The following is a 26,787-nucleotide window of genomic DNA, read 5'->3' as shown; positions in this document are numbered from 1 at the left end:
CTAAAAACAAGAAAAGTCAGTGTAAAGGTAGTGCACTTGGTTGAACAGGTGCCTGATGGTGAAATGTGACTTATGGTCCTCCCAGAAAGCTCTGTAAATCTGATGCCTGTAACCTGCTCTCATTCCAGTAACATCTTCGCCTGTTGCTTTCCTGTTAAAACACAGTACCTTGATAAATTAACCTGCTGGATGCCAAGGACAGCAGAGACAGACATATGATGCTCCAAACCAAGACAGTGGCTGAGAATGGAGAGCAAGAGACGGGTCTCAGCAATGCTTCTGAAGGAGAGTGGGCATCTTTGGTGACTGGAGTGGGAGGTGAGGGAGAGGGAGGGCGAGACAGTCGACACAGTACCACACTTAGCTCTTCATGGTTGCCCCAGGATCAGCCCTAGTCCTCCATCATAAACAAGCTCCTGGGGGGATTTCAATCTTTGGAGACTGGTGAGAGTTCAGGCTCGGCTCACTAAACCTCGGTTTATGGGCTGCTGATTTCGAAAGAACAATGGCTCTTTCTTGCCAGCAGGACAAGCGCGTGCAGGCAACTGAGCAAATATTGCACAACAGGTCAAAAGTATCCAATGTCGTGGCGGTTGTGCCAGTTGAGCAGGGCAGAGAAGAACCTGGGCTGTGTAGCTGCAGTGGGGGAAGGGGGAGGGTGGAAGAAACATCACTGCACCTGAAATGCCCCAAACAGGGCTGGGCAACCTCCACAGACGAGATTGGGAAAACACCAGGCTGCCATGATGTCAGTCTGTACTCCCTCCCAAAGGGTTCTGAATTAAGTTCAGAGTTGCACAGGACTGTGTTCCCGCAGATAAGCAAGAAGTCCTGGCCCTGGACATTTCTGGAAAGCCAAGAAAGACCATCGGAACCCTTGGATATTGACACGGTACCTAATCCACCACCCCAAGTCTGCCCAGCCAGCTCCGCCATTCTCCATCCCTCATCTGCTTCAAATCGTGCGCCTTGAGCTAGGTCCCATCTTTCTCCCTGAGTCCGCATTCCCCTCCCCCCATATCCTACATACCTCTTGACTGACCTGCAAGGCCCTAGTCCTAGTTCATGTCCTCTCTCACACAAATGCTCAGCATGCTTCTCTAACCATGCTCCAGGCTCCCAAATGTTGAGTTACGGACAGAACAAAAGGCTTTTTCTGTTGCAAGCCAGGGATTTTGGAAGCATCTATGCAAGTCCCATAGCTCCACTGGTAGACAAAGGTCCTCTCAGCCAAGCAGGGCACAGGGGCGACGAGGTGAGCACAGCATACCTGTCAAAGGAGGGCCGCTCCCCTGCGTCAAAAGCATCTCTCAGCTGCTTCACCAGGTTGTCCTGCCCAGGCAGTCGGAAGATACCCTCTTCATTCAGACCATGCTCCAGGATGAACTCGGCACACTTCTCCACCAGGATGGGCACCAGGTGGGGGCCAAACTTCTGCTCATAAGCCACAGTCTCATCCAAGCGCTGGCCAAACACGGCTGGGAAGAGAGAAAGCAGAGCCTGCCCGTCACTCCAATTTCCCTTGGCAGAACTGAGCAGTCAGAGTGATAGGATTTTCTGCAATGATACTGAACAAAATATACAAGACAAACCACACATCATATTTCCTGGGGCTCTAAAGTAGGGGCTGTCCATTTGAGGCTGTCAGTCAGTCTGTTTGTCTACATTTATAGTATTCAAAAGAACAACTCACTTTTAATGACTGCTTGTTTTGTGCTAGGAATTGTGCTAAATTTGAACACCTTTCCTCACTTAACCTTGACAGCCAACTCCATGAGATAGTATTGTTATACCTGTGTTACTATTAAAGATACGGAGCCTTAGAGGCGTTAATGAACTTGCCAAGGTCAGGTGCCAGGACACAGTACAAGTCAGAATTCACACCCAAACAGTAAACGCAAGAGAAGCTTTTGAATTCTGCTTGTGTCATTTAGCGTTAAAGCATAATAGTCTATCATATGGATGTCTCGTACTGTATTAAACCATCGCAGCATTTTAAATAATTTATGTTGTTTACTATGTTCTACTGTTGTTAACACTGCCACAGTGACCATGGTCACTAGCCTAGCAGAGGTCCAGGAATGTATCTAGTTCAATGTATAATTTCTAATTAATTGCTTAATTGATTAATTAACATTTGGATTGGATGAACATTGGTTTTTCCTCCTTTTGAACTATCTCCTTAGGGCCAATTCTCACATGTAGAATTACTAGGTCAAGCCGTTTGAACATTTTAATGACTATGGTATGCAAACTGATCTCCAGAAATATTTTTCCGAATTACACTGCCTCCAGCGAAGCATGTGTGGACCAGCTCCACCCAGCTCTGCCAGCATCTGGCTCTATAATTTCCCCACCCCAGCAGTGGAACAAGGTTAGTTTATGAATCAGGACACTGGCTGGCTACCCATTTCCCCACCAGGGCCCCATGCCCTTCATGTCCTGGAGGTCAGAAGACAGTCACGGTTTCATTTCTGTCCTGCCTGGTTTTCTCTCTGGCATCATTAGGGCTCTGCTGCACTGACCACTCCAATCCCTAGGACACTGTGCCCAAAGTCCTTTGGTTTCCCCATGATTCGCTCTCTGGTGGGTCCCCTTTATTTGGTCTCTAATTAATGTGTTTGCCACATGTAAGAGCTGCAGCCATATCTCTGGAATCCGGGTCCTCCTTACTCCCCACTGCCCGAGGCCAAGCTGGACTCCTTCCTTCCCTACCTCTGCTGTGGTCTCCTTTCCTATAATTGTTCAAAATCCTCCTGCTATTTACCTTTGTAAACAACTGGTCTACCCAAGTATGCTTCCATTTTTAATAATCACCCACTTCTTCCCCAAATGCCACAGCAGCATTTTTCAAATTACCCCTCAAAGCTCCAGGGGATCCTCATCACCTCAGACCTGCTGGGCTGTTATCTGTTTTACTTACAGCATTCCAGTGAGACTGTCTGCTTAAATATTTCTGTGGGTAAAAATTGAAAACCAGGGCCAGCATCCCTTAGGTCAGCAACTGGACCAGCCCCTACCTACCTTTCTGGCCTGACTTTCTCCCATGCCCCCAAAGGCACCTCACCCTGATGATCTCAAAGCCCACAGTACTCACCAGACTACACACCCTTGGACAGTCTCTTCAAGCTGCCCAGTCTGCTCATCTCTCTCCCCTGTCTACTAAGATTCTATGTCTTCCTTGAAGTGAAAGTGTTAGTCACTCAGTCGTGTCTGACTCTGCGACCCCATGGACTGTAGCCTGCCAGGCTCCTCTGTCCATGGAATTCTCCAGGCAAGAATACTAGAGTGGGTTGCCATTTCCTTCTCTAGGGGATCTTCCTGGCCCAGGGATCGAACCCCAGTATCCTGCATTGCAGGGACATTCTTCACCATTTGAGCCAGAAGGGAAGCCCATGTCTTCCTTGGCCCAACTCAAATACCATCACCTCTGCCAAGACTTCCCTGACCCAGCCTGAGAAACTCCATCCTCACTCAATGCATTTATATCCCTTCTGTACTGTCCCAATCCTTTTCTCACTGGGTTACTATCACTTATCTGCGCTGTGCCCTCTGCAAGACTGTAGGCTCCATAATGCCAGGAGTAGGCCAGGAGAGTCACCTGCCCTCAGAGCTTCTACTTCTTCTCTTGTCATTCATGTGATCTCTCAGTCCAACTCAACCTGATTTCACCCTTATGTTTAGCATGGGGACAAGGTAGACAGTCAAACAATTTTGCTGAATTACTTAATGAGCTATGCCATCTTTAATCAAGTGCTTTCCACGATTAATGACAACTCGAGCATTTCCGTAGTTTAAACCCTAACAGGGATGCCCTCAGTAAGTGAATCAGCCTCACACTGGCATCTACTGAGTGCCCTGCATGTATCAGCAGCAGGCCATGTGGAATGGGTTCTACAGACAAGGGCCTGTAAGAGGTGACTCTCGCTTTCAATTAGCCTACTACCATGTTACGAAAATGAAAGGACCCATGCAAAATGATAAGAAACAATTAGAAGGTGTCAAGAAATATATAGAATTAGGTTTCTACTTGTCTGTGAAAGGAGCTAGATAGATATTTGCACCAAATTGGAAGGAAACGATTAAATGATCTGACTTAAAGCATAGACAATGGGCATTTTAAAAATTCCCTTTGAGAGTTCTAGGGAGGGCACCTTAGATGGAAAAGCAGATGTGTTTCAGAGCAGTTGACATTTGGGCTCAAGGAGCCCACTGGATCACAGCAGAGAAAGATATCCCAAACACAAAGATGTCAGAGCTGTCAAATGTGAGCTCTATTTCTGAGGTCTTGAGGCAGATGATCTGAAATCAATCTCCTTCTTACACACCTCTGCACAGCCTGTCCACCAGCTTTCCTCCTCATCTGAGTCTCTCAGCCTTGTTCCTGTGTTCATTGTCTCTTCCTCCCATGGTCCACAGTCACGACTTTCAATGTCATTCTCCCCAGGACACGCATTTCCCAATATCCCTTTACCCTCCAGAATCTCCTCGGGTCCAAATCTTCACCACACCCTTGAGCCCACCACCCATCCCCTCCCCTCTGCCTTAGCAGGTGACCTTGTCTCCTCTTGTCCTTATCTCCCCAAACGGAGGACATCATGAAAGAAACCGTGATCTCTAGGCCCTGCCTTTCCTATCTTCCCTCCTCTGTCCATCTGCCTGTCCTCTCTTGGAGGAAGAAAAGTACCCTGTGCTTTTGTCTAAGATGATGTTTCTTAAACGGAGGTACCCTCCTTTTCTGTCTTTTCTAGGACTTCATTCTTCTTTGATATCTTAAATTGAAAGAGCATCTGCATCTAAGTCTTTACCAGTTTATTAAAGAATCATTTCCCACCCCAGCTCTCCTGCAATCAATAAATACTTCCTTTCTTTTCTTCACCAATATGCTTACAGAGAAACATGTATGCTTCTGGAAAGAGTCATCCACTCCCATGGTCTCCATTGTTTCCCTTGTTATTCATGTAACCTCTCAATCTATTTCAATCTGGTATCCTCACCAGCATCTTCCCACCCAATCTGTTCTCTAAGATTTCTCATGCCCTCTTAATGGCCAAGTCTGACAAACCTAAACAGCATATTAAAAAGAAGAGACACTACTTTGCCAACAAAGGTCCATATAGTCAAAGCTCTGTTTTTTCCAGTAGTCATGTATGGATGTGAGAGTTGGACCATAAAGAAAATTGAGCGCTGAAGAATTGATGCTTTGAACTGTGGTATTGGAGAAGACTCATGAGAGTCCCTTGGACTGCACAGAGATCAAACCAGTTGATCCTAAAGGAAATCAATCTTGAATATTCATTGGAAGGACTGATGCTGAAGCTGAAGCTCCAATCCTTTGGCCACCTGATGAGAAGAGCTGACTCATTAGAAAAGACCCTGATACTGGGAAGGATTGAAGGCAGGAGGAGAAGGGGATGACAGAGGATGAGATGGTTGGATGGCATCACTGACTCGATGGACATGAGTTTGAGTAGGCTCCAGGAGTTGGTGATGTGACTCTTTGGTCACAAAGAGTCAGACACAACTGAGCGGCTGAACTGAACTGACCTTCATTCATTCCACAATCTGCTGGTCTTCTCTGAAGACCAATGGTATTGATTCTCCTTCCTTCCTCAAAACTTCCTCCCTACGTGGCAATGAAACCATCCACCCTCATTTTAGTCTCATCTCCCCGCAGGCTCCTCTGCAGGTTCCTGTACTTGTCCATCTTCTACCTGCTCCTTCAGTGTGTCATTTCCTAGCATCCCAGTTCAGACTTCTCCTCACTCTAGATGTTATCCTTGGGAAAGTTCATACAAGTCCATGCATTTGGATAGCACCCATAAACTGACACAAATCTGCATATCTGGTCCAACCTCTTTCTATAGATATCATCTCTGCCTCTCTCATTTCTTTCTCTCTCTCCTGTATTCCTGTGAGCCCAATGTCTGATGGCAGTTCTCCCACTGTCTTCTCCAGTCTCACTCTCATCCCACTCCCAACTCTCCCAAGTCACTGCTCCTTCTATAGATTTTCTCACAAGCAATAGCAATTCAGTCAATTATTCAAGCAGTAGGCACTTTCCTAGGCATTGAGAATACAAAGCCGTTATCACAAGGTACTAATTATTGCACATTAGAATGATGTGCAACCCCTTCCTTCCTTCTTAACAGATCAGGACATTTTCAATTCACTTTAAACTGCCTCTCTTCTCAATCCTCACTTGTACTGCAAACATTATTGTAATGGGTGCTTCTGCAATTCTTTTTTTGCAAACTTCTTCCACTGGAATTCATAAAATCATTTGGCAAATATAGCCTGAGCATCTGCTGCAGCCCAGACTCTTTGGTAACTGTAGATTATGATAGAAGGGAAACCAGCCTTCCTCTTGAAAACTCTGGAGTGAAAGCCCTTCCTCCTCCCCACCGGGAAACCTGATTTTCCTGCAGCCTGAACTCAAATGCCTTCTCCTAAGAGGGAACTGGTTATTCCCTACGTTGTGCTCACGGCACTCCCTGTGTATACCTCCATCACTTCTCATGTCGTCTTATGATGATTTATTTAAGTATCTCTCTTCCACTGGACTGTGGGTTCCTCACAGGCAGACAGCCTGTCTGGCTCACCATCTATTTTTATCTCCTGGCACAGAGCCTGGCACATGACAGACGTCCTCACAGAGCTGTTACCTGCTGTCTCCCATTCCTCCTGTTCCTTGTCCCTTCTCTCCCAAATGCACTCTGGTCAGCACTTCCCCAAACTTGCACTTTACCAAGGAAATCAATTTGTTGTTGTTGTTCAGTCACTATGTCTGACTCTTTGTGACCCCATGGACTGGCAGCATGCCGGTTTGCTCAGATTCTACGTCCATTGAGTCAGTGATGCTATCTAACCATCTTATCCTCTGCTGCCGCTGACTCCTTTTGCCTTTAATCTTTCTCAGCATCAGGATCTTTTCTAGTGAGTTGGGCTCTTCCCATCAGTGGCCAAAGTATTGGAGCTCTAGCATCAATCCTTTCAATGAATCTTCAAGGTTGATTTCCTTTAGGATTGATTGGAAAGGAAATCAATGGCTTCTACATTTTTAAAGTCTGGTGATCAAATTCTCAGTCTTTTTCTGAACTGCTGCATCAGCAACATGTGACACAGCAAATCACCCCTTCCTTCTTGAGACAATTTCTCACATGGCTTTCGGTTCTCCATTTATTTCACCAGCCTCATTCTCGGCCCCCTTGGATGATTCCTCCTTTCTCCCTGTCCGCTAAAGGTTAATGTCTCAAGTTTTTCCTTCCGCCTTTGCATGTACTTTATAATCTCATGACTTTAAATATCACCTATATGATGAAGACTCCAAACTTTCCAGCTCCAGCCTAGAAATCAGTGCAAGCTAGTCTTACCAACAAGAGATGACAACTGCCTGCTCTGGAGACACCAGGACCCCACAGATCCCTTCTAACATGAGAGAAAGGGCAACCTTGTTTCTTCAGTTTGTCTACATCAGGGTTTGTCACTCTTCATGTCACATCACATGTCATGAGTTTGGAGTCCGAAATATCCCTGGAACTTCAAAGACCCAATCCTGAGTTCTACCTACCTCTGAATTCTGGATCCTGATTGCTAGAGTATCCTGAATTCTTTGATCCTGGGTGGACAAAGAATTCAAAGATCCTGCATTCTTTGATCCTGGGTGGACAAGAAATAGCCTAGCTATAAGGGAACAGATGAACTGAGAAATCAAGGGAAACCAGTGAAGGATCAGTGAAGGGGGAAGACAACAGACAGTGGGTTAGAAAGTACTCAAAGACCATTTCCCACCCCACGGATACTAAGAGGAGAAACCCAGCTCCCCTTTCTCTGCCCTCCTAGTTTGCACTCAGCCCTTCAGGGAACTGCCCTTTCTACCCTCTCCAACCACTCGTCCACTCAGAATTGCTCATTACTTTGGACCCATTACCATTAACAAACGCATTTCCATCTAAACAGGTACAAATCTTAAGTAATTATAATATGCCATATAATTATTAATAATTTAATTAATTAAGCTAATTTTATGACAAACTACCTTAAAAGTTTTCATGTGCTCTTTCATTTAGTCCTCATAAAAATAATAAATTAGATATTATTGTCCCATTTTACAGATGAGAAAACTGAGACTCAGGTTACAAATCTGTCCAAGGTCATATTAATGTTTACCCTGGGATTCTAAAACCAGTATACTTTAATCTTTCTTGTGTAAAGTCAGTGGAATAAAATTGTCCAGGTAAAATTTCAGACATCCAAAAAGCTCAAGGAGACAGAGAAAGGGGTAAACTGTGTAGTCTCCTCTCACAAGCCATCCTTCACTCCTTACTTCTCTAGCTTCCACCCCAGATTTGCTGGAAAACCCCTGAACACTGTATTAATTCTGTTAAGCACAAGTAGGATTAGCTGTCACCTCCTTTTTAATCTCATTCCTCCTTCATCATTGCTCAAACACTCCTGGATTCAGGACAAGAGCCCTCCCACCCGGCCTCCGGTCCAGCCCAGGTCACGGAGAGCCCCCTCTCTGCCTCTCTCTCCCACTCCTGTCCCCAGAGGCTCAGTCCTAGGAGCATCCCCCTCTCAGACAGGAGAGGGAAGGGAAACACTGGGCAAAGCCTCTTTTCGTGGAAGAAGCAAATCACAAAATTGGAAAGAAATACCTTTCTTTTGGAGCTTGGGGGTTTTCCTCCTGAAATTCCAGCAAAAGAGCAGTGCCAGGGCAGGAAAGCCACAGCCCAGTTCCCACCGCGGCATCCTGGGGATACGAGGCATGGCGGGGGCCCAGGAATCGTACTTTCTGCAGGGCCAGCCTCAGACCTTCCCTCCTCCACAAGCTGCAGGAACCATTCTCTCTTGTTTCCAGATCAACACATGCTTGTAAACACTGCTCAGGTTCTGACTCCAGCACTGAAACCATGGGATCTGTCGGCACCTGCCCCTGGCCCTCCCTTCCTCCTTCCCACACGTCTTCTCCTCCCCACTCACCTTAACACACATGACTCTTGGCTTTTAAAGAGTGAACATAAAGCTGTCAAGGCCCCCGCAATAAAAATAAGTGCCCCCTTTTACTTAGCAGCTAATTGTCAACTGCCATTCAAGGAGTACCAGGGAGGTGCGTTAAAAAAAAAAGAAAAAGAAAGCCCACACACAGCCCTTCCCAGCATCGCTCCATATATCAAAGCCTCTGGCAGGAACACAGGATTTCACTTAGCGCTGATGAAGCCAGCCCACCCTTCCCTAGAAATGAGTTGCACGTGGCTCAGTTGAGCCTTCAGAGAAAAGGATCTTGGAGGTGGGTTGCTGGGTAAAATGAGAAGATGTCCCCCCTCCCATTGAGAAGACTCAGCAAAGAGTGCAGCAAGCCAGCTAGGCGTGCCCAGGAGACTTGAAATGGACTCTTGGCGTCAGGGGGAAGACAGGGAAGGACAGGGAAGGACTGCCAGGTAGGATCCTGGACAGTGTGATGCTACCAACCAAGTTCATCCCTCCATGCACTCATAGAAATGGAGGACTCATCTTTGATACCGTATTCTCTTTAAGTATCAAATTCACTCCCATGTCTGGGCAATGTTACCCCTGAAACATTATACAAACCTGCTTACTTCTCTCCATCTCCACCTTCCTTACCCTCATCCAAACCACCTTAGCATAAAGACCCAGCTTTAACCAGGCTATCTCCACTGTTCACACCTTCCTCTCACTCCAGAGCCCATTCTCCTTTCTGCCACAGGACTTTTGTACATGTGGTTCCTCTGGCTGAGACACTGTGCCTCTTCCCCCTTCTTTGCCCAGGTTGCCTTTTCTGGCCTTTCAGATAGAAGCTGAATCATCATTAGTTTCCTGAACTTATTAATAAAGACGTTTTCCCCCCATATGGCATCATGAGATTTATTCTTCATGGTACTTTATGCAATTGTAATTTTACGGGTTTCCTTGGAGTTTTAACTTCTTTTCTGTGTCTTTTTATTAGACTATGAAAGTAGAGACTTTGTCTTTTTTTCTCTCCTCTTTCTCTCTCTCACTGTTGTACCCAGTGCTGGCATAGTGCTTGGTACGTGACACATGCTCAAGAAATATTTGTTGAGTAAATAAATATTTGTTGAGTATCTGTCAAGTGCTGAGGCCTCAGGGGGAAGGAGGTGAAAGAATTAATGAAAAGAAACAGAGACCATCCCTTGTAATGTCCCATTTAGCTAGAGAAAAGAAGCAGGGCACACAGGGTAACAGTGAATTACAGAAACCACACTCCCTTAGGCAACACTGGGCTGAGGGTTGTGAAATTTTGCTCTGAGGGCTGCAGACACAGTAAGAAGTGAGAGAGAAAAAGAACCCAAGGAATAGAACAATTGCATATTTATTTGCTCCATGTCTAGTGCTAGCAAACACACAAAGACTCTTAAACCGTGGGACCTGCCCCCAGGCTCTTATATCCTGGTTGGGTGGAGCAAAACTGCACACAACCTAGAGCAGCGCTTCTGTGCCCAGCGATGGCTCAGGAAAACCTCAGAGGCCAGCCTCCAGAGGAAGAGGGCAAAGCGGGTCCCCACTGAGGACCAATTTGCAAACTGGCTAACAGCCTCCTGGGGATGGGCCAGATCCAGGGAAGGCAGAGCCATCTTACTAAAGGCAGGAGATGGTTTGAAGAAAATGGGCAGCTGGGAGCCTGGGGAAGAGTCATTTAAAGTTTAGATGTGATCACTTCCCTTTCTGTTCTCCTTAATTCTAGAAAACTCAAGAATTGCATCCAGAACTTCCGGGAAAAATTAATCTAACCTTTCCAGACAGACCCTTAGGAAAAGCGTAGTAAAAAAAAGGAGGGGGGAGGAGGAGAGAGATAAACTGGTTGTCTAGGAAGGAAAAAGCTGGAACACCAAGGTGCATCAAAATGTTGCTTTCCAAGGTGCAATATCATGATTTATAATAAGAAATATACATTTGCTCTTCCACCCATTTCCTGGCACAGAGTTCCTAAAACTCTTGGAATTTCCTGAGATGAGAGTGATCAAGTGTCTTTTGTTATGTTAAAGAGGTAATTTTTGGATCCTAGCTAAGGATGGGGGCTGGTTGCTAAGGGAACCAACCAAGTGATTATTGGTTTGGAACTTTCAGTCTCAGCCTTCTCAGCCTCCCTGGAAGGGGAGAGGGGCTGGCGACTGAATTCAATGACCAGTGACCACTGATTTAATCAATCCTGCCTATGTAATGAAGCCTCCATAAAAAAACAAACAAACAAAATGGGTTCAGAAAGATGTCAGGTTGCTGAACACAAGGAGGAACTGATAGAAGGGTGCGGGGAGAGGGCTTACCCATACCTTTCCTACACATATCTTCTACTTGTCTGTTCCTGAGTTTTGTCCTTTTATAATAAACCAGTAATCTAGAAAGTAAACTGGTTTCCTCTGTTCTCTGAGCCACTCCAGAAAATTATTAGAACCCAAGGAGGGATTGTTGGAATTTCTAATCTCTAGCTGTTTGGTCAGATACATATGGTACAATATGGACTTGTCGAAGGCATATGAAGTGAGTGTGTGCTTGGGGGCAGTCTTGCAGGACTGAGCTCTTAATCTGTGAAATCTGAAGCTATCTCTTGATGCATGCGTGTGTGCTCAGTCACTCAGTCTTATCTGACTCTGCACCCCAAGGACTGTAGCCCACCAGGCTCCTCTGTCCATGGGGTTCTCCAGGCAAGAATACTGGAGTGGGTTGACATTTCCTCCTCTATGGGATCTTCCCAACCCAGGGATTGAACCCACGTCTCCTGCATCTCCTTCACTGGCAGGTGGACTCTTTACCTTTGTAGATAGTGTCAAAATTGAGTTCAATTGCATAACACCTAGCTCCTGTAGAAGAATAGCTTGAACTTGTGGGGGAACCCTCCCCCTCCCCACAACACATATCCACCGAAGTTGGTCCCAGAATCAGACACAGTTATAGGCATGTTCAGAATCAGTTCCAAGGCAGGAAGAGCCATGGGGAAGAAGTTAGGTTTGCGTGGGAACCACGTGGATTATCTCTCCCATCACGGGAGTTAGAAAAGGAACTGGGGCAGGAAGAAGCCTCAGCTCTGCAGAACTGTCATGAGAATGACTTGATGGGAAAAGGGCTTGATATTAAACAGGACGATTGGGGCAGGGCTTGCTGACATGATATTTGAGCAAGGACTTGAGCAAAGCAAAGGACCAAGTCACACAGCTGTCTGAGAAAGGAGGATTACAGACAGAGAAAGCAGTAAGTGCCAGGGCCCTGAGACAGGACTGTGTCCAGGGTGTTTGGGGAAGAGCATGGAGGCTGGTGAAGCTGGAGTGAAATGAGCACTGGAGAGGGTTCTAGAAAACAAGGTTGGAGAGGTCACAGGGATGGGGGCAGATTGTGTACAGGTTCATCCTAACGCTTCTGACTTTTCCTCTGACAGAGAAAGGAAGCTATTGGACTGTGATGAGTAGAGCAGGATCTTGATATGACAGAGTTAACAGGCTTGCTCTTCTGCTCTGTTGAAAACAGACTGTAAGATGGAGAGGCTGAAAGCCTGGAGAGAGTGTGAAGATCAAAGCCGCACTTGGAACAAGACAGTCTGGCATCTCAACTCGGATGGAGGTAGTGAAGGTGGTGAGATGTGATTAGGTTCTGGGTGAAAAAAAGTCATAGAAAGTTTCATGAAGAGCTGGAAAAAGACAGCAGCAACAGATCTCAGTGTCTTCCCGGTGTTTGAAGGATGCGCCCTGGGGATCCAGTAGACCCAGATCCGCGGCACTTAACAAGGCAAAAGAGGGCCCCCTACAGAGACAGTAGCCTTGCTGCTGCCCCTTGATACCTGGGCCCCTTGGAAAAATCATTTACTTCCTCAGGACTGGACTGTCCTGACTTAAAAACAGGAAGGACAAATGTCTGACTTGTCCCATGGCCTCCGACTGGACTCTGCTGTCTTCAAATGCCTTCTCATCCTGAGATCTCTGAGTTTGGTTTAACGGAAAACTTTTAAGGGTCTGAGATGCCACATCAAATCCAAACCTTGTTCTCTGAATAAATAAATAGTGCCGTGCTCTTATTTGTCCTCCCCTGGACTTTCCTCTGCCTACAGGACTTACGCTTGACTGGCTTTTGATGGTGGTGGCCTCCAGGTGGGGTGAGGAAGAAATCCCCGTTTGTGTTATGACCGTAGCAGCAGTTCACCCTGCCAGGCGGAGCAGAGCACCACAGGGGGCACGGGCGCTGCTCACAGCACAGCCACAGCATTCTGACTCAGAACACGTACATATTTTAGAAGGCATCTACTACCCTTGTCAGTTTAGTCAACGCACTGGATCCAGGAAAGAAAACGTCAACCATCTCACAATCCAGGGCAGTAAGGAAGGTCACAGATAAGACCAGCCAGGGTGAGCATCACCGAATAGACATTTAATAAATAAACATCTCATCTCTACTTGATTAGCACCCCCAAAAATGCCATATTTAGGAATTGGGAAATGGTTAATGAAATCACACTTTTTTTTTTTTTGGTAATAGGTTGCAGCTCTTTGTAGGAGGCAGGCAGTCTTGAGTTTAGCTGTCCCATCCAAGTCACTTCTGTTCTCACAGCCCACCCCTCAACCCCCCATGCAGGTCATAGGACAGCATCCCTGCCCCTGATCCTGACCACAGCTGAGCCAGGAGTTTGGAATGGGGCCATGATAGAGGCTGAGCTCATACTGTTCACAGGGTTCTCCAGGGAAGAATACTGAATGGGTTGCCATTTCCTTACACTTTATCAGAACCCTTCATTATGACCCATCCGTCTTGGGTAGCTCTGCAAGGCATGGCTCATAGCTTCATTGAGTAATGCAAGTGCCTTCGCCACAAGGCTGTGATCCATGAAAGGGAATGAGCTCAGCCTCTGCTGCCACCCCATTCATTGGAAGCACTGTTGCTGAAACTGAAGCTCCAATATTTTGGCCACCTGATGTGAAGAGCCGACTCATTGGAAAGGACCCTGATGCTGGGAAAGATTGAAGGCAAAAGGAGAAAGGGGCGACAGGGGATGAGATGGTTAGATAGTACCACTGACTCAATGAACATGAATTTGAGCAAACTCTGGGAAATACTGGAGGACAGACGAGCTGGGTGTACTGCAGGTCCATGGGGTCGCAAAGAGCTGGACAGGACTTAGTGACTGAACAACAAGAGGCTGAGCTCAATCTCCACTGGTAGTTAAGGGAGAAATACAGGAAAGCTGGAGCTAGCACAGCAGTATTTGGGATTGGCATGAGTGATAGAGGGCTGTTAACTAGATGAAAACAGACAAGCAGGCAGAGAAAAACAGAATGAACAGCTGCATGGCCCCTCAGAAACAAACAGGATAAGCTCATGCTGATCAGTTCTCAGTCTCAGTTCCTTGAGTCCTCCTGGAAGTTCCTGCCCTTGGTTTCCTGAAGGAGCGACTACAGATGCCCAATGCGTCCCTCTTTCTTGTTTAACATCATTTGCATAAATTTTTCCAATTAAGATTATACAACCATTTTGGAAAATTAAACTAGAAAATAAAAGGTATTGGATTGCATATAACCTATGTTTATCATCCTGGGGAAGAAGTGTGTATATATGAACACCGGCTGAAAGGAAAATATAAAAATATCTTCGGTAGCCTTATGGGTGGTTATTTTCCTATACTTTTTCAAATGTCCACAAAATTGTTAAGGTGCTCATCATTTTTGAAAGAAATAATTGGGCAATTAAAAAATACATAATATTTGAGTTGTAAAAGCACCCCCCCAAATGATTTATAAATTAACAGGCAGCATAACTGATAATCATGTATTACACAGTTATCCTGAAGTTGACAAAAATGAGTGTCTTCTTAAAAAAGTTGAATACACTCATTTGTGTTATGTGGTCCCTTGAGATCATGTCCACATCAGTTCTTTCATATTTTTTATGACATGAAAAATCACATACTGGATTCACCTGTTTGTTAATTTCATTTTTTTTCCACATTAGTTATTCACAGGCAGGGCTCCTGGTGGACACAGCATCAAGTTTCTCAGAGAGCTCAAATACTCAAGCTTGTAACCTTGAACTTGAGCTTGTACACTCAAATACTTGTAAGCCAGAAAAGTGCATACCTATAACACTAGACACAAATCCAGAACCTCTCCCCAGTCTGACCCCCACAGCAACTTGCCTTTCCTGTGCTGATCAGCCTTACTTATGCTTTTAGCATAGATCCTGCCATCAACCCTTTTAGGTTCCGAAGTCCTTATAACTGGGCAGACTCTTGGTACCGCTGAAGGTTAGTGCTGCTGGTGACTGGGGTCAGCTGCTCCAATCCATTCATTTTACAGACAAAAGCACTGTGTCCAGAGAGGAGAAAGGACCACTTCAGGGCATCACACACATTTGTCGATGAGTGCAAACACAGATCTTTCCAGCCAATCTAGAGTTGGCTTTGATATCACTGGGGGAGGGAAGTTAGAGCCTTGGCAATGAGCACGGCCTCAGAGTTGTCCCCTCGTGGTCTTCTTTGAACACTGTTCCAGGAAAGATCATGTCTGAAACTACTTCCTTCCCATCTCTGAGATGTCACAGACACCTGTTCAGAAAAGCCTGCAGGGGTCCTTACCTCCAGAGGGCGTGCCAGAGACTCTCCTAAGGAATTTAACCCACTCCTCCATTTCCGCCTGGGAGCTGGCCATGAGGACATAGGAATCCTGTCCTGTACGACTCTGGTCACATGAGGCTGGAGGAAGAAGTAACACTAATGAAGGTCTTACATTTGCCACGGAGTAGAGCAAGGGGCAGCAAGGGGGAAGTCAAGCCTGAATTGCTTCTTTGGTCCAATTAAACAATCAGTCAAACAACACAAAAGCATCTACTTATTCCTAGAAGAACTGAATATCCATGCACCTTTGCTGTTTTTGCTGAAACTCCCAATTCTATAGATGAATCACTGAACCCAGTGGTTGACAATTTTGTTGATTTGGGCTGAGATCTGCTCCCTTGAATGACAGAAGCCGTTTCCTACCAAACGTAAGAGGAAGTGCGAGGGGCAACGTCAGTACTAGAAGGGACAGGCTCAGCCCGTACAAGTTTTGAAGACTTCAGTCTATCATGCCAGTCATGGATACTTTCTTCGGCTACCCTGAGCTCAGCTGTGGGTGTAGGAAAGGAAACAGCAACTCAGGAGGGAGGGACAGTGAGCACACAGGTGTCTATCTTGTGAATCAGTACTTCTTGTTCAGGATTACTGCTCTCCTGCCTGCACGAGACATTGCAAACAGTGGCTATTGATACATAGTTGACAGACCAATGAAGTCTGTTAGGACTTTATTTACTGTTTTCACTTTAAACCCAATATTATAGACATACATCTGTAGTATGTCCTGGGTTGGAGTTGTCAAGTGGACAAAAGGGTAGAGGAAATGACGAGGGGGCAGAGTAGGGACAGGAAACCGAGACAAAGAATGAGAGAAAGTGACAGAGACAAGTAGGGAGAGAGAAGGAGAGGCATAGAGAGGGAACCCGTCAAACATAGGTCTTAAAAACAACAAGAAAATAAGGGCAACGACAAGATACTATTAAATCTCAAATTATTCTAGGGGATATCAACCCATTCTTTTCAAAATATCAGGGCATTTCCTTCAAAAAGAGTTTGTTCTACTACCATATGACCCAGAAATTCCACTCCTGGGTATTTATCAAAAAACAAAACAAACAAAAAAACCCCACTAATTTGAAGAGATACAAACACTTCAATGTTCATAGCAGCATTATTTACAATTACCAAGATATGGAAGCAACCTAAATGTCCATCAACAGAAGAATGGATAAAGAAAATGTGGTATATACATACAATGGGATACTACTCAGCCAGTAAAAAAGTATGAAATTTTGTCATTTGCAGCAACATGGACGAACTTGGAGGGCATTATGCAAAGTAAAATAAGTCAAACAGAGAAAGATAATTATTGTATGATATTGCTTATAGATAACATCTAAAAAATACAACAGACTAGTGGATATAATAAAAAAAAAGAGATGCAAACTCATAGATATAGAAAACAAACTAGTGGTCACTAGTAGGGAGAGGGAAGTAGAGAGAGAGAATCTGGGGTAGAGGATTAAGTGGCACACACTATTGGGTATAAAATAAAATAAGCTACAAGGATTTATTGTACAACATGGGGAAGATAGCCAATATTTTATACTAACTATATATGGAGTACAACCTTTAAAAATTGTGAATCACTATATTGGACACCTGTAATTTACATAATAATGTACATCAAATAAGATCAATTTCTTTTAGATGTCAGAAAACATAGTCCCAATTTTATTTGTTTTTTCATTTATTATTTTTTATTTGAGTATTATTGCTTTATAATTTTGTGTTAGTTTCTGCTGTACAGCAAAGTGAGTCAGCTGTATGTATGCATATACCCCCTCCCTTTTTAGTGTCCCTCCCCCGCACCCTCCACCCTACCCCTCTAGGTCACCACAGAGCACTGAGCTGAGCTCCCTATGTTATACAGCAGCCTTCCACTAGCTATCTATTTTACATGTTAGTATCTATATCTCAATGCTACTCTCCCAATTCATCCCACCCTGCCCTTTCCTCCACTGTGTCCACGTGTCCCTTCTCTATGTCTGTGTCTCTATTCCTGCCTGGCAATAGGTTCATCTGTTTTAAAAAAACTTTTAAAAAGAACCTGTTATATCTGCCCAGTTGGGCCCAAACCTGTATTTTCTTTCACAGCAACAGAATACTTCCAAAGTTCCTTTGTTTCCAGTCTCTTGAACCCACCTTAAAATTACCCAGTCTCACTTTCTTTATGCTTTGGAGAAACCTGATTCTGTAGCCTGGCATGCTACAGTCCATGGAGTCACAAAGTCAGACATGACTTAGTGACTCAACAATGACAACAAACCTGATTCTGAATCCATCTTATCGTTGGGTCATCAACAGCTCTTCTGGTCTCAGTCCACGGAAGCACTGGCTATTGAGGAACATCCAGATGTTTCCACAAGTAAAATAGGCAGTAAAAAGCCCTCGGGGAAGAACTAAGGAATCCCAAAGGAATCACAATATCCCTTTGAAGTAGAATAAGGCTCTACTATCATTTCTGCTCCACAGATAAATGAAGCCCAGAGGTGCAACGGGCCTTACCCATTGGTACCCAGTAAGTGCTAAGTCACTTCAGTCATGTTCAACTGTTTGCAACTCTATGGACTGTAGCCCACCAGGCTCCTCACCCATGGGATTTTCCAGGCAAGAATACTGGAGAGGGTTGCCATTTCCTGCTCTAGGGGATCTTCCCGACTCAGGGATCGAACCCACGTCTCTTATATCACCTGCACTGGCAGGCAGCTTCTTTACCACTAGAACCACGTGGGAAGCCCATAAGTTACCCAGTAAGTTACCACCAAACTCAGGGCAAGGCTACAGATCTTTCTCTCAAGAGTCTCCATCAGCCCATGGTGCTTCAAATTTGACCTTGGCCAAAATTCATCTGGTGTCTTCCATCACTCCTACACTCCAGTCTGAGAGAATATGCCTTTCAATTCACACTCATTCCTGAGAGACTCGTTTGGTTGCATCATGGCAACAATTAAGAAATACCCAGATCTTGATGTTTCTAAATAATCAGAGCTTCTGTGACTGATCTTTCTGATCAGAACAGCTGATGACAAAATGGATTCAGAAGTAGGTTCTCTCAAAGGCTAAGGAAAGTGAGGCTGAGTGAGATTAAGATAGATTTGAGAGACAAGAACCATAAGGAATTTGAAAGTTCTTGTTGCCCTACAAACAAATGAGTGTTTAGACACACTGAGGTGCTAGGAAGAGCTGTCTTTGAGAGAAACTGTTTGACATTAATACAAAGCCCAAGAATAGCAGCTCTGCCCTCAGAAACATACTTTCTCTGACTTAAACAGTCTGTTCAGCATGTGTCACCTATTGGGCTGTTTCTCTTGTTAGGAACCTGCCTTCTTTTTCCCCTTGCCTAAGGAACTCCTAGCCAGCCTTTAAAGTCAAAGTTTAATTGCTCAGTTGTATCCAACTCTTTGTGACCCCATGGACTGTAGCCTGGCAGGCTCCTCTGTCCGCAGATTTCTCCAGGTAAGAATACTAGAGTGGGTAGCTATTACCTTCTTCAGGGGATCTTCCCCACCCAGTGATCAAACTCCGGGTCTCCCTTATTGCAAGCAGATTCTTTACCATCTGAGCTATCAGAGAAGCCCATCCTTTAAAATATAGTACAAATGTTATTTTCTCTAGGGACCCTTCCTTCACATCTCCCCTCCCATTCCAAATCTAGTGGGGAGTCTTTTTTCTAAATCTCTTAACATCATATCCCTACCTCTATGGAAGCAGTAGCTAAATTACCCTGAACATTGTTTTCCTTGCCATTAAAATTGAGTTAACTACTTAATACTAAAACAAAAATACAAAGCTAAAGCCTTGATCTTCTACATGCACAAATCTCAGGAAAGCCAGCTTTCCTGTTTGCGTGAAAACCTTGAAGTCAACCTTGACTTCTCTTTGCTACATCTAATCTGTCAGCAAATGAAGTACTCTCTGTCTTCAAAATGTGTCCAAAAATTGCTTTATTTCTCACCCCCTTCATTGTCTCTATCACTCAATTGTATAATTGCAATAACCTCCTCTCTGCTGCTCCTGCTATATCTTTGCCCCTTTTTAGCCTCAAAAGAGTTTTAAAACAAAAGTTAGATCATGTTACTTCTCTGCTCAAAACTCCCAATGGCTTTCCATCCTTCCAGCACAAAAATCAAACTTTGTGGTTACTGACCAGTGCCTGTGAAACTTGGGCCCACCCCTGACCAAATTGCCTCCTCTTCTCCCCTCTCAGCACTCCACTGTAACCACCTTGACCGCTTTGCTGTTTCCTGAACATGAGAAATAGGCTCAGAGACTTGGCACCGGCTGTTCCCTTCCCTGGAATGCTCTTCTCCAGATACGCACTTGGCTCATGCCTTCACTTCCTTCAGATCTTGGCTCAAAGGTCACCTTCTCAATGATGTCTATTCTGCCTGCTCTCCTTCAAATGATAAATCAACAGTTGCCATCCCCATTTCACCCAGAACTTCCTCTCTCTTACTTTGGTTTCTTCTTATAGTACTGATCTCATCATAAAACTATACAATGTACTCATTCATTTAGCTTGTTGTCAGTCTCCTCCCTTGATTCTAAGCTGCTTACAGTCTGTTTCATTCATTGCTGGGTTCCCAGTTCCTACATGTGCAGCTCATAGCAGGTGCTCAAGAAATTTGGTGTCACATCTCAGAAAGCAGTATGAGAATTAAATCCTACATATTCCACAGAAGGAATAGCCCCCCGCTACCTGATGATTCCCTTTGGGTGGGAGATTGCTATTCTGCTTGAGTTAAGTAGGGAAGGGAAGCCTGCCACAAATCTTTGCCTGCTCCAAATAAAGAAAAGCAGAGCATAACAACAGTGGAACTCTTCTCTATGGGCTTTATACAGCTAACACTGGTGATCACAGAGAGGGGGCCCTGATTAGGAAGGCCATTTCTTATGCCAGGGTTGACCCCTGAGAATCTTTTCGTACAAAAAGATGACCAAAAAAGGAACTGAAAATTCTCTACATTGTAATAGAAAGCACTGTCTCATTTCAGGTTGGGTGAAGGATGACATGTTTGGGAAAATGGCTCCCTACCTTACTATTGCTTTATAAGTGTTGTTTTTCCTTATGTGATGAGTGTGTGCGTGCACCTACATACATGTGTGAATTTGCCCAAGAACTGGCCCAGCAGCCCAGGAGACAACTGCAAGTGTAAGTTACGATGAGAGGACAAATCTTCACCCAACCCTAGCACGGCAGTCTCCAAAGGCACTGGCTTCTTGGTGCAAAGCCCACCGTAAATTTCTAGTTGGAACTCTCAGTAGAGTCACCCTACATTGAAAAATCAGGCTATGGGATGCAAGTTATCATAAGTGGCTGTGTCTCATGATTTGTGCTGGAAAGGGGCCCTAGAAAGAGAAAAAAATTTGTGGGAAAGGGGTGGAGTTCTCTCAGAAAGGAGAGATTGGAAAAGTAGGCTCTTCCTTTCAGAAGGAAGAAAAATGGATAGCTCCTCATATAAAAATCAAGGGAAGGCCCATGAGGTGGCCACTTAGGAAGAGCTGAACTTTAAAAAAATATCCTATTTTTCTTTGTTTTCTATAAACAGTCATAGCCAGTTTGGAGATTGATTTCTGAATTTTACAATTTCCTCTGCTGCTGCTGCTGCTGCTGCTAAGTCACTTCAGTCGTGTCCGACTCTGTGCGACCCCATAGACGGCAGCCCACCAGGCTCCCCCGTCCTAGGGATTCTCCAGGCAAGAACACTGGAGTGGGTTGCCATTTCCTTCTCCAATGCATGAAAGTGAAAAGTGCAAGTGAAGTCGCTCAGTCATGTCCGACTCTTTGCGACCCCATGGACTGCAGCCCACCAGGCTCCTCCATCCATGGGATTTTCCAGGCAAGAGTACCAGAGTGGGGTGCCATTGCCTTCTCCAACAATTTCCTCTAGTTATTGCCAAAACATCAAACACTGACATGACACTGTTATCAGATACTATACCAAGTATGACATATATATTTGTTTACTTAATCCTCACCATCATCATCATTGTCCCTATTTCACAGGTAAAGAAACAGAGGCAAGGAGAAATTAAATAATTAAATTATTAAATTCAATAACTGATCACAATTACACACACAGCAGGGGCTTCCCTGGTGGCTCAGATGGTAAGGAATCTGCCTGCAATGCAGGAGACCCAGGTTCGATCCCTGGGTCAGGAAGATCCCCTGGAGAAGGGAAAGGCAATCCACTCCAGTATTCTTGCCTGGAGAATTCCATGGACCTGCTGAGGTCACAAAGAGTTGGACACGACTGAGCGACTTTCACTTTACTCTATCACACACACAGCAAATGGCAGGGCCAGATGTGGCCCCAGGCAGGCTGGCTCCAATAGTGCATGTCTACCCTCTCTGCTGTACTGCCTTCCCCCTCAAGTTTCTTATGCATACGACTGACTTGTGTGAGGGTTAAAGAGAGAATTAAGGGAAGGGGTACTCAGGGGACTTGGGGCCTCTCCTGCTGTGTCACCATGGCAGCAGCAAAACCTGGCTGCAGAGCTGGACCAGCAGCCCTGGAGCTCCTGGTGGGGCAACAGACGGGCAGAAGCAGCTTCAGTGTGACACATCAACTCCCCTGGAGACAAACTGAGACAAATTCCCCCGTTCCCTACCTGAGTTCGAGGAAGGTAACTCTTGATTAGAAAGAGGCATCTCCAGCGTGCTGTTAACTTGTGTAATAGGGGAATGACAGCACGTGACACGTAATGAGTTCTTAGGAAGTTTCACATTGCACCATATGAGACTGCTGATTACCTACCAACACGGCAGTTTCTCATGGTTCGATTTATACTTTGTTCATTTTATTGTCCCACTCACCTTCAAAGCTAAGTTCCTTTTCATGTTGTTGCTTACTTGCTAAGTCAAGTTCAACATTTTTGTGACCCCCATGGACTGTAGCTTGCCAAGCTCCTCTATCCATGGGATTTCCCAGGCAAGAATACTGGAGTGGGTTGCCATTTCCTTCTCCAGAGGATCTTCCTGATCCAGGAATCGATCCTGTGTCTCCTGCATTGGCAGGCAGATTCTTTACAAACCACTGAGCCACCGGGGAAGCTCCCTTTTAGTTAGCGAGGGTGATGTACTTTCAGATCAGTGTCCCAGTGCCCAGTGAATAGCTGGCTCCAAGCGGGTGCCCCTGAAATACTTACAGAGCTGAATCAGACACACATCCACTTAGTTTCTATGTTATTAATCAATTAGTATAGGATCATTAACTATATATAGAACTATTATGCATTCTTACTAGGTTGGTTGGCTAGCTGGTTGACAGACTCACTGAATGTAGCCTTGATTTCTGGGATCAGAAGTAACCCGGGAATGTAACGAACATCTCTCCCACTTTTTGTCACCTACCTGGAATGACTTCGAAGACAAACTTCCCCGCTTCTTCTGGATTTGTGGCAATCTCCTTGATTGTACTTCCAGGTAGATACATGCAGCCCTGAAAGATTGAAAGCAAGGCCTTTAAGATAGACAGAAATGTCATCAGCTTCAAACTAGATGGGCTGTTGGAGAGGAACATGAAAGTGAGCATCTCAGCTTCAAATGGGCCCTTCGGCTCTTCAGACCTTGGTCAAATTAAGTGGTAGCTATGTGAGCACAAGGGAGGTGCCTGAGGAAACAAAGAGGACAAGGTCTTGACCCGAGAATGAGCTGAGAGGGTGCTATTAACAACCTGTGTCTCTTCCTACTTTTCCAAGGACCCAAATTCATGGCCAAACCATACACCTGATCTCTGTGGAGGCCATGTTGAGACTGGGGGGATCCTAGCACCTGCCAGGTCACCAGAGGGGGCACTGAGGACTGAACCAAGGTCATCAAGGAGATGCAGTACTTAGCAGCAGCACACTCCAGGAGTCTGTGCCTTTGCTAAGCACTTCAACTGTGTATTATTCACTTAGTCCTTTCATCAATTCTCCAAGTAGAGTTTTGCTACACAAATTCACAAGTGAGGAAATGGGATCAGAATGGTTCTGTGATTTGCCCAATGTCACAGAGCTAGGAAGTGGCAGAAATTATCTCAGAAGTGAGTTCACAGCCTGTGCTCTTCACCATCACAGCTGAGGTGCTGAGACCCTTCAGCATAATGTCCCTTGAAGGGACAGGGGAGGAGGATCATGGATTCACGGGGGTGGGTAGGGTAGAAGAGCGAGGGTGGAACTTGTGACCTTACTCATGAAAATGTCATCAGAAAAACAAGTCACCTCCACCACGTGTGCACTCACTGCTTCACCACTGACAGTGCGCAGTCACACGCACTATCTCCTTAGACCTCAGAACAGCCCCAGATCAACAGCAGGGCAGGATGGCCACACCCATTTCACAGATGAGGAAACCAATGCTTTCAAAGTCTAAGTAACTGCAGGAAAGGACATAACTAATTTGTCCTCGAGTTACTCACTCATAATTTACATCTCACTGACTGTAATAGGTAGTGTATCTGATTCAGAGTTGAGTAAACAGGGACGTCTTATTTCTAGAACAATCCACAGATGAAAGGATTGGCAACAGAGAAGTTATAAAGGAAGAGTCTTAAGCAACTCTCATATCAGCTCAGAATCCCAAAAGAATAAATGTTCCTTGGGGGTCTAGAAATTAAAATGTCTAAGACTGAGAAACAGAGTAGAAAATAAACAAGAAGAGGAAGAGGAGGGGGAGGGGAGAAAGGGGAAGAGGAGAAGGAGTGGGAGGAGGGAGGCAGGGGAAGAAGGAAAATGAAAAATATCTGTTTATACTTCTCTAATTTTATTATTTAAAAATAGCCACCACCTACACACTCCTCATTATCTTTAAATATCAGTGGTCTCAGGAAAAAATTGACCCTGAGATTATGCTGCTGGAGAGTATATGCAGGACTTTTAACACAGATCCCAGCACCAAATAACTATTCAATAAATGGTACTTACACATTTTATTTTTACTCTATTTGAATTAAATTTATCAAATAATAGTTTAGAGATGTATTTAGGAGAGACAGACACCTCTGAAATGACATTTTATTTTTCTTCCTACTAGGCAGGGCTCCCTCCTGTCTAAAAAACAAGTGTTATGTTTTGTTCCCATAGCTCATAGCCATTATTAAACGTTAAATTATATGAACTTTCAATGAAATATTTTGTATTAAAAATAAAGATAGTACTATGCAGAATTTATCATTTTCTAATTCTTTTTTTCTTTTTTTTTCTTGCAGTTCTCCTGAGACACAAGTGACATACCACACTGTCCAAGTTCAAGATACACAGCACAATGATTTGACCCACAAACATTGTGAAACAATCACTGTAATAAGTCTGGTGAACATCCATCATCTCATATAAATATTAAAAAAAATTTCTATTTACCTAATGTTTTGCTATATTTTACTATCATTTTTCTTCATGTAGTTACATTTAATCAATTTGTGTGGTAGAAGTAGTGTCTAACACTGTGCTACCGTACTTCCGTTCTCAATTCTGAGTTCAGGGATGCTGGTAGCTTGAATCAGCCACGGTGGGAGTATTTACACCACAGAAATTGGCAAGTGCTTTATCCAAAATAGTTCCTCTACCAGCAGGCTGTTGGTTAAATACTTCCCAGCTTGCCCCCGATAGACAGCCATCTGCTCTGACTTCAGAGAAACCAGATGAAGCAACGGGACAGCTATACCAGGATTGTCTAAAACCATTACTGTAGCACAGACTTAGAGCAATTCACTGAGATTCTGTTTTAAACAACTTCCTTGACAAAGAAATTTTGGAATGAGTTATAGAAAACTAGGTCATGGACTTACAGGGCATTATACTGTTAGAGCTGGACAGACCTTTCTGAGAACTCAGAGGAAAAAATGTACAGATTGCCTTCTCCCAACCCCCCCGCCTGGAAGAGCATAAATAAGAGTCCATTACACAGGGCTCTGTAATTTACTTAATCATTCTCCTTTGTCAGACACTTTATCCAATGCTTCTCATTTACAAATAGCACTGCATATATCTGATTTCTTTTGAAGAGCTTCTTAAAACCAGAATGACAAGGTCATTCTGGATATGATATTTTTGGCTCTTAGAAATCTAGCCAAATTGCTTTCTAGAAAGGCTGCACGTACTCATCATCAGTATACATGAGGGCCTTTTTCGTATCATTGCCCTAAGATGATTGCAGCATTTTTGTGTTTTGAGCTTTTTAGGGATGTGTGTTCTTTTTAAATTTACAACTAATTTATATTTTAGTTATAGAGAAAGAGAAAATTAAAGTTTTGTGTAACTCCAGTACTCAGATAACTCAGTTAACACATCTGTGTATTTCTTTCCAAGTCTTTTCCCATAAATTACAGATTCATGATTCTTTTTTCCCTCAAAAATGGGATTAGCATATAAATCATCCTCTGCTGTTAAGTGCTTTTTTTCAAAGCAATTAAATTATCAATGTCCTTCATTTTCAAAAAGTATCAATTTCAGCATCAACAGCTGAATTATATTCTATTGTATAAATATATATAAGTTCCCTGATATAACTTAGCCCCTTTTGCTATATATTCTTTCTATGTCACTATAAACCCCTACGTTAGGAATGCAGGGTCAAATAATTTGCATTTTTAAAGAGGCATATTACTGTCCACAAAGGTTGTACAGATTCTCATTTCTACCAATTGTGCATGAGAATTCCTGTTCCCTAGTCTTCACTAATATTGGAATTTCTAGAAAATCTTTGCCAGTTTTATAAAAGAACAATGATATCTCATTAACTTCCATTGCATGTCTTTAATTACGACTGAGAGTGAAATTTTTTACATATGCCTTTTGGCTATTACATTTCTTTGGGAAATTGTTTAAGTCCTTTGCTCATTTTCCTATTGCTGTTTCTTATAGGTTTGAGAGTACTTTAGATATGAAGAATATTTACCAGATGTATATGAACAGTTTTTCCTGTTTATTCCTTGCCTTTTCACCTTGTTATTTTGGTTTTTAAGATAGAGAAATTTCTATTCATGCAATTAAAATCAGCTTAAGAAATTAAAATGTGCTTAAGAAATACGTGCTTCCCAAAGATCATGCAGGTAATTACACTTTCTTCTCGGATCTTTATGAACTTGTTTTCACACATAAGTCTTTATTCCATCCAGCATCATGAATGGTGTGAAACATAGGGTGGAAATAGACCTTTATTTTTTTCCCATGAATTT

The 26,787-nt window shown here is 44.1% G+C and overlaps 1 protein-coding gene across 8 annotated transcripts in view; it reads right to left on the bottom strand.

Annotated features, from left to right (window-relative positions):
- The window catches only part of ARHGAP25 (Rho GTPase activating protein 25), a 91,251-nt gene that overhangs the window by 17,031 nt on the left and 47,433 nt on the right, over positions 1–26,787 (bottom strand). For 5 of the 8 annotated variants that reach the window (XM_025261265.3, XM_006042761.4, XM_044926079.2 and 2 more), the window contains exons 3-5: positions 22,983–23,070; positions 15,590–15,706; positions 1,271–1,478 (exon numbers count right to left, since the gene is read on the bottom strand). In XM_025261265.3, the coding sequence (XP_025117050.3) occupies positions 1,271–1,478; positions 15,590–15,706; positions 22,983–23,070 (413 nt within the window). Of the gene's footprint in view, positions 1–1,270; positions 1,479–8,657; positions 8,905–8,982; positions 9,169–15,589; positions 15,707–22,982; positions 23,071–26,787 lie in introns of those variants that run through there. The other 3 variants (XM_045162268.1, XM_045162269.1, XM_045162270.1) reach the window with 2 other exon arrangements.

Source organism: Bubalus bubalis, chromosome 12 (assembly GCF_019923935.1).
Source record: "Bubalus bubalis isolate 160015118507 breed Murrah chromosome 12, NDDB_SH_1, whole genome shotgun sequence".
Lineage (NCBI taxonomy): Eukaryota > Metazoa > Chordata > Mammalia > Artiodactyla > Bovidae > Bubalus > Bubalus bubalis.
This window is presented reverse-complemented; position numbering and strand designations above follow the sequence as displayed.